The sequence below is a fragment of the Limulus polyphemus genome, unplaced genomic scaffold (assembly GCF_000517525.1).
Source record: "Limulus polyphemus unplaced genomic scaffold, Limulus_polyphemus-2.1.2 Scaffold1424, whole genome shotgun sequence".
In the NCBI taxonomy this organism is placed as follows: Eukaryota; Metazoa; Arthropoda; class Merostomata; order Xiphosura; family Limulidae; genus Limulus; species Limulus polyphemus.
In genome coordinates, this window is record NW_013667034.1 from 50,886 (window position 1) to 60,051 (window position 9,166).

Below are 9,166 nucleotides of genomic sequence, written 5' to 3' on the forward strand. Positions count from 1 at the left end.
AACTTTTTGTAATACACAGAATTTCCACAGTCACTTTAAACTTAACAACCTTTATAACACACGCTATACATCACAGATTCACACACACTTTACTGACGGTGCCTGCTGGTCGCTTGACTCAATTATCTATCTCTTCAACTATCTATCCCACTGGTTTTTCTCGCCAGGTTTATATATTAAAAAAAGAGGGCAGCTCGATCAGACTAGAGTTGCCGGGCAAATTCATGATCCTTTGAGAAACTCCAGTGCACATGCTCCCAGCGTCATGTGACTTCTGCTGTCTTAACAATAATTATTTCCTACCCATAACATTTAACAATTTTCCCAAGTTTTAATTCCTTTGCAATTATCACATGGAACACAAGTACTTCAAAATCCTAATACCCTCTTTGTGAATGTGGTTTTGGGGCTTTTAAGAGAGTGATTCTGAGCTTTGAGAAGAACAGTTCTCTTTTTGGGGGGGGGGGAGATTCAAGACTTGCTGGTAAAAGTTCATCCATGTATCAATCTTATATCTGTCACTTCTACATATTGTATAAGTTATCTTCCCTTAATCCTCTTGTACAATCCATTTTAACTTTCTAATTGTACCTCACAACACATTAGCCCTGGATAGTTTTCTTCAATAAATAAAATTTTCATTTTGACTCGGACTTCAACACTATATATTGTATCTTTCAATGAACTTGCAACAAGTCACTGCACTTTTCCTTCAAAATACTAAATCTATGAACCTGTTGTTTTTACAGAGATCAAGTAACTGTGTGCAGACACATCCTTGAATTACATGCAACATTTATATTTTCATTAATTGGCTGAGCTTTTGAAACAACATTGGAGACAAATTGCACCAGACTCTTTTCAAAAACTAGTTTTTAGCATGTCTTGTTAGAATATTAACATTTTATTGGATCAAGTGAAGTGCTTCCCCTATTAAGAAAGTTGTCAGTAGGACTTCTCCTTATGAACACATCTCCAGATGTTTTTTGCAAGGCAGTATGTTTAAACAGCAGCCACAAGTGATTTTAAGTTAAAAAACTGTTTAAGAATCACTGATCTCTTTTTATTTCTATCTTAACTAGGTTAAAACCAGTTTTTGAAACTTACTATTCAGGTGTGCTCAAAAATTATGTTTCTCTGTGTATTAATTATTTTAGGTAAAAGTAATTGCAATACAACTGCTAAAGATATGCATTTTCTTAGGATTATTTCCAGAATCTCAGCCATTGAACTTTTCCCTTGGGAGCCAACGTAAGTTCACATCTGATAATATTTTTCATGTTGTAATTTTTGTTTTTATGCTAGTTAATAGATTATTTACTTACATTGTTCACCCAGTGTTTCAAACAACTAACAGAGCAAAGAGTAAAATACGCTTGCTTTTTTTATGCAATATTAGTTGCATATTTTGTAATTTTAGATATTTTAAGTACTTGTATTTTCAAATGCAATCTAGAATAGTCTAGATATGATCTGGCTTCTATACTGAGTCCAGAATCAAGTCAAAGTCCTTTCAGATCAACATAAATACTTTTAAAATGATATTAGAGTAGTTTATTGTCGGTATAGCCTTATAAACACAAATAAAAGTTAAATGATACAAAACATGTGTTTTTTACAAACATTACACATTTTACTGAATAATTTATTGAAAATAACCATACAAAAGTTTTATAAAACAATAAAATATACTTAATGGAACCTTACCATGACTTCACAAGAATGAAGAGTTTAGCTATACATTAGTTCTAAAGTGTAGAAGATAGCAGATTATTATCTGCACTGACAAATATTTACATGTATTTAATTATGACAATTAAAGTTGCTTTAATAACAAATTGACTGAAGCATTTTTTTAACTAAAATGGACTAGAAAAGCAATATATAACTAGAATATCGAAGCTTCTGACAAATCTGAGTATGAAGTATATTGCTTCAAGGCACATTAATTTGTATCATTCAACTATTCACCAAAATTTCTAAACTTTCATATTTTTTGGAAAATATGATAGGAGAATAAGATTCAGAAATAATATGTTAAAGTTTCTTTGAAGTAAGCTATGCTGATAATAATGTTGTTTTTTCCATTGTATTAATTAGTATGCAGATTGATTAAGCCTCTTCTTTTTTTTTGTTACAAAACTAGATTTTTTTAATATAATCATATGTAAATATTGTTTGATTATTACTACATTAGAAAAGTATAATATTCTGTTGTAATGTTCTGACCATTTTGTAGAGTGCAATATCTGCAGGAATTTAGAGATGGTTTAACAGATCGAGCTCTTGCTGCCAAGCCCATACTTGACATGTGTTTGACAGAAGTTGATTTAGAACTTGTCAGTGTTAGAAGGCAGATTTTATCCAATTATAACGTCTGGAAGAAAGCTGTTCGTTTGAGAACTAAAGCCCACAGGTATTGTCCACCTTGTAAAAATGGAGATCATTTTTAAAAGAGAATATGGAGACTTGTTTCTTGTAGACTACATTGAAAAATTATTCAACAGCAAAGTTTTACTTCTTAATAGTGATTTTTATAGTTTGGTCATGTTTCAGTCAACAGAGATGATAATGAACTGTAGAGTGTCCTGGTACTTGGATTTTTTTGTGTTTGATATCCAGATGTATGGTATGTCAAAAAGATTGCATTATGTACATAATGAAAACCTTTATTACACAATACACACATGCATTTACTTATAAACAAATTCTTTCAAACACACAAAATGGAGTTACATTCTTAGTTTTCTAATTGCTTATATGGTCTTTTTGCAATGGTTGTCAGAACAATATTTACGTACAACAACAGTTGTTATGATGCAAATGCCTTTTAAAACCTAGCAAAGCATGATTATAATTATACTTGTCATATGAGACATTACAAAAACTACTGTGTTTGTTTAATCCAGCTGATTTGAAGCACTCTGGATTGAGCAAAATGTACCCTCAGCAATGGATATGACAAATGTAGTGTGGCTGTAATACTATTATTATTATACATTCTTCTAATTCTTGAAAATCCCTAAGAGTCTAGATAAAGAATGTAGTGTCTAAAAATGTAATAGGTCTATTACTAAAGTCTTATGTAATCATGCTTCACAAGCTTTTAAAAGGTGTTCACACCTTAACAAGTTATGACTTCTGTTCCGACATGTCTCTCTGTCTTGTTTTGCTTGTACAGGAAGACTGAAATAACTATTTGGTTAAAGGGTAGAGCCAAAGATTAATTTGAATTTCATAAAAATTGAGAAAGAAACTATTTTTCATACTATTTTTTTTTATTAACACTGGCTGTGTGTTTTGAAATTAGCTTGTTTAAATCCATTTGAAAAGTATTTATAATAATAATCCATTAGAGAAATTGCTCCTACTAATCGTATAATTGTTATTGCTGTTTGTTACTAGTTTAGTGATTAAAGTCCAGGCTAACTTTGTAACCCTAATAAACAACAAGTTAAATTGTAAAATTAAATGTTTTAATGTTACGTCTTTCCCTGATAGCAAACTTCCAATTGTTCAGTCTAAGCAAGAACAAGCATACAGAAAACAACAGTTTCAGAAAGCCTTAAATACAACACGGTAAGTAAACATATATTGTGGGTTAAGAAATTGTTAAATCCTGTACACAAGTGTACTGGAATATATAAGTGTAAGATCTAGCCAGTTATTCAGTTTTAGTAAATTTATAGCTTAGGATTTGCAGTTTATCATTTTATACTTTAAGATTTTCTTGAAAAATTATTTCTTGTATTTATGTTGTAAAAAAAATGCTGTTTTTTAAATTTTCTGCATTTTTACTAACATTTACATGAATTAAGTACTAGTGCTATATGAACGTAGAAAGTGTTAATGTATTATGTGCTCAATATTTCAGCAACATTCAATGAAGTTTTGTTATTGTGTTTAAAAGGTGGACAAAAATGTACTTCACTAAAAAGCTTGACCCTAAAAAGTATATGCTAGTACCATTTGACTAAACCTTTAAGTAGTGTACTTCACCAAAAAGCTAGACCCTAAAAAGTATATGCTAGTACCATTTGGCTAAACCTTTAAGTACTGTACTTTACCAAAAAGCTAGGCCTTAAAAAGTATATGCTAGTACCATTTGGCTAAACCTTTAAGTAGTGTACTTCACCAAAAAGCTAGACCCTAAAAAGTATATGCTAGTACCATTTGACTAAACCTTTAAGTACTGTACTTTACCAAAAAGCTAGGCCTTAAAAAGTATATGCTAGTACCATTTGGCTAAACCTTTAAGTAGTGTACTTCACTAAAAAGTATATGCTAGTACCATTTGACTAAACCTTTAAGTAGTGTGGACACATTTTTGTTTATTTCCAGTTTCTGTGCTGCATTAAATAGGTCAGACACATCACATAGCTGTTTCTGGAAGCTAAATATAATAAGTCGTGCTACCTTCTGTTCATTTTATTTATGAAGAAACTGTATCATTTTATATGCCAAATACTATATAAAATAAAGCTTGATATCTGAACTTTGCACTTTTCTTATTAAATTCTATTTTCAAGTAAAATTCTTTCAGGCATATCCACAAAAGTGTGTGACATTCCAATTAAAGTTACAGATTTTTACTTGTATAAATATTTGTTCAAGTGATACAGGGTCACCCACAGTGTAACCACTAAATCATTGAAATTGTCATAAATATCATTCAGGAAATTAATTTCATTTATGCAATAATAACAACAAGCTCTTATTGATATAGACATGATTTATTATTAAAGTAGGCATAATTTACATTGGAGTTTGAAACCTGTTGCACTTTTTATGTTATTGATTTTTTTATGAAGCTTTAATAGATAGGCTAGTTTAGGTATTGTGTTAGTTATGGTGAAGTGTTCCTTTAGTTTGATGGCAATGAAAGTTTAACGTTTCAGTAATTTACTGAATCAGATACCTCCTAAGCATGGATACAGTATATAATGTTACTGTTCACTAGCCAGATATGATTGATAATCTCCACTTTGTTTATGATTTAGATTTGGTGATCAGTTGATGTTATTGTATTTGTAAAGGAAAAATAACAAAATGTATAAGATAACGGTTGGAGACGGCTTGATGGGTAATGAAGAAAAACTTTAATATAAGTTGAACATAACAGCAAATGTACAACTAAAAGCTGATAAAAGCAATACTACTCTCATCATGAACAATTCAGAATACATCGACAAAATGAACGACATCTTTTCCGATAAAAAGGAATTCAAAGCCATCCCAAACAACCCAACAAACACACACGAAAAACAATTAAAAACACTTAAATACACTTAAAAACCTCATAAACACAGCCACAAGACTCTGTTCAACGGACTACATAAATGAAGAAATTAACCACATAAAGCATTCCTTTATTCACACCAATAAATTCCCACCAGCTGTTGTTGAAAAACTCTCCAACATTCCCCACAACAAAACTCAACTCACGAACAAAATTGATACTAACAAACCCAACAACAATACATTACACTGCAGTTTACCTTTTGTTCCTGAAACCAGGTCAATAATTATCCACACTTGGACAAAACTAGCCATTAAACACAATATTCCTGTCAACGTCAAATTCTCTCAAAAACCCGGCCCTAAATTAAAATCATTACTAAAAAGAATTATTTAGAATCACACAATACCAACGTCATTTACAAAATAACATACAATAACTGCCCAGAATTCTACACACAGATTGACAGAACACAATAAAAACCATCCCATGTTTTTCACCATTGCAACTCAAAAAACCATAGTATATCACAGTGATTTTAAACAAAAAACCCAACATAAACAAACGAAAAATCAAGGAATCCATCTTAATTGAACAAAAAACCCTACTCTAAACCAACACACCAGGTGCCAAGATACTTCTTCTAAGTTGTGCAACAGTATCCGGTCATGTGACCTCTTTGTTCAATACTGTATATATATATATCCATGTCAGTATAAATTACTTGTACCTGATGATGACAAAACCTTGTCGAAACATTGTACATTTGCTATTATGTTAAACTTATATTAAAGTTTTTCTTCATTACCCATTCAAGCCATTATTATTCCATTATTAGTCTCAAAGTGCGTTTTTCGTCATCGAATTCAAAATTAAAATGTATAAGATAATAAAGAAACTTACAATTTATATAACATGTGTAACTATTGCACCTTATAACTATGGAAATACAACTAAAATGCAATTGATTGTGACATGCAGAGTGGCAGAATACATACATGTAGTTTGATGATTATTTGTCTCCAAATATACACATTATTCTGAAAGAATGGTATACAATGACATCTAAAAAAGGAACTCTGACGTATAGTTTTAGAGTAACTTGGAAAGCATACCTGTATATAGTTATCTAAGGTTCATAATAAGATACTATTGTGAGAGCAGATTATCACAGCAGAAATTGAATAACAATACTTAAAATTAAAAAATTAAAACAAGCAAGTTTCCACAGGATGTAATATAAATTCTATTTATGTCTATTGACTTTTAGATTAGTTATGAGGTAAGTCTATTTTGATATAACTTTTACATTAAATAATGCAGTAAAGTATATCCTTAATTACTTAATGTCATTGAGTAAACTGCACTATTATAATGAATGCTTAGTTATTCAGTGATCTAACTTATTATACAGTTAGCTAAAACATATATATAAATAGTTACTAATGAGGAAGTCTTGTTATGAAAAATTATTAATCTTCATGAAAATAAAAAAATTATGAAACATAAATACTTGTATTTCAATTGCACTAACAAACCTTGACTAAGAGCACGAGCAGAAATGCATGATAGAATTGTGTTTATTGTGATATATATTTTATGTTTTTCCAGAAATCTTGGGACTTTTCATACATTTGTTATTGAGCTTTTTACTTCTCACCTACTGCATCTAGTCTACTACAACCTTCAGCGTTTTTTGGTTGCTTTAAAGGACTCTACACTGGCTTTCAAAATGTCTCTTGTTATTCAAGGTTTGTTTGTAACTGATTATGTTCTTAAGATATTCAAGACATTACCTTCTAATATCAAACAATTTTGCTGAAAAAGTCAAGACAAATCATACAATTTATGTTTTTATTTTTTACAAATAATTTGTGTGCATAATACAGTCGGTTATATCTTGTGAATTATTGTTAAGCTTTTGAGCAAGATTTTAAAGAGCATAGTAGAATCTAACTATAAAAATTCATTGGTACAACAAACTTGTTTTTCATTATTTTTGAATGACTTAACCTGTTTGTTAGTTTAATAATAATTTGTTTCAACATTATTGTATTGCAACAGTTAAAAACAGTTCACAGGTATAAGACTTTGCAAATCCTACAGTTTTATTTTTTGTTTTTCTCACAAAAATGTTATCAAAAGTAACTGAACATTTCCTAATATACATAATTGATATAAAAATTGTTTAAGTTAAACAGCAAAAAAAATAAACAAAATATCACATGTCAAGATACATTTGTGTTTTTGTCATCTCTATAATATATTTATCCTTTCCTGATTGGTATGGCATAATATTGCTACTTGACCCTTCCTTCTTTGTTATATCTTTTAATGTGAATAGTAATACGTTGTAATATAAACTTATGAAACTTGTTCTATAAACAATGACTGATTTATAATACATGCATAACTATTTGACTTGCAGGTGCTTAAGTTAAGTTGCTTACTTGGTACTGATTGTGATTTACATTCTAAAGAAAACCATTAATCTAAGCTTTCGAAATGATGCTATCTTGACCTTGATTTGTCCTCTAAGTATTGCTATACCTATGTGGTATATTAAGGTTACATTACATGCCCTTTCTCAACACCCGTTTGTGACCTTAGCCTCATATGTTATGCATCAATTTTTCCTGAAGGTTTATTTTTCATTGCTGCTGACTTGGAGACATTGCCAGTCAGAGTGGTTTGTGTGGATTGTCCACAGGATACTTTCTCATTCTACCTACAACCTCAGAACAGTTCTTCTTCTGTAAGACACTGTAAGCCATGGAAGGGGATAAGTCTTTTTTATCAATTCATCTGATCACTATTTCTCACTTCTGTGACTGATGAGATTTCAATCATTTGTTATGTCCAGTGAGGGTCTTGAAGTATTATTGCCCACACTAATACCTTTAGAGATGCTAGACAACAACCTTTTATTCATTTGCACCCTTCAGTTTCCCAGGATTTATCTCTAGTTGCCTTGAATGGGTGGGTACGTAAGTTGATCCATATTGCTTATTCTGCTCTCTGTGGAGGTGAGGGGACTTCTGTGAGTCACATGTCATCAGATTCATCACATTGCTCTGTCCTTAGTGGCCCAGTTCAATGGCCTGCTAGAGGACATCACGAGGGCTGGTATGTGGACCTTCCACAATACATTTATTTCCTATTATTTGCATGATCTGGCAGTATCTTCATCTGAGGGTGTTCAACTATCCCCTGTAGCTATCTTAACCCTACTAATATGCTCATAACCACAAAAGTATCCAGGAGAGTAATAGTACTATAATTTTTGATAATGTACATGAATCTATACAAAATTTTGCAGACTATTAAAATATATTACAAGGATTTTTTACACAAAATATCAGGTTTTTAAATCAAGTATTAAGATTTTTTTAATTAAAGATTTGCTTGGGAATTTTTTCTTTCAGAATATTGACTATCCAATGTGCAAAGAAATTTTAATTTTAAGATTAAAAATACTTTTCTTTATCTGAAATTTGTGAAGTTTCATTTGCATAATCTTTATATCCTTTTAGATAATCATCAAACAGTTTTTTGGATAAAACTTTATATTTAACCTGTTATTTTATCAATATTAACTCTATATGGTGTTGGTTGATTTGACCAACCTCGTAACCATCATAAAAATGAGGAAATAAATCTAAATTACCTTTTTTTTTTTTAGAATAACTGCAAATAGTAACAGGAAACCACAAATGTTTATTGTAAATAGCTTAAATCTCATAACAGTATACATCTATTTGTATTTATTACTTTTTGTTTTATTTATTTTTGAACCGTGTCTGATGAAAATTAACTCGACACAAATTTAAAATTACATGGTACAGGTGCAGCTCACATTACTGTATCGAATATGGTAATGCACAAGCTTCTGGTGCATATACCTTATGAAGATTTTTATTATTTTTC

The 9,166-nt window shown here is 30.5% G+C and overlaps 1 protein-coding gene across 1 annotated transcript in view; it reads left to right on the forward strand.

Moving 5' to 3' along the window:
* The window catches only part of LOC111086777, a 51,093-nt gene extending 43,418 nt beyond the window's left edge, over positions 1–7,675 (forward strand). The window contains exons 14-18 of the mRNA XM_022391012.1: positions 1,204–1,251; positions 2,240–2,416; positions 3,502–3,579; positions 6,851–6,990; positions 7,668–7,675. Of these exons, the coding sequence (XP_022246720.1) occupies positions 1,204–1,251; positions 2,240–2,416; positions 3,502–3,579; positions 6,851–6,990; positions 7,668–7,675 (451 nt within the window). The remainder of the gene's footprint in view (positions 1–1,203; positions 1,252–2,239; positions 2,417–3,501; positions 3,580–6,850; positions 6,991–7,667) is intronic.
* The last annotated feature ends 1,491 nt before the right edge of the window (positions 7,676–9,166 follow it).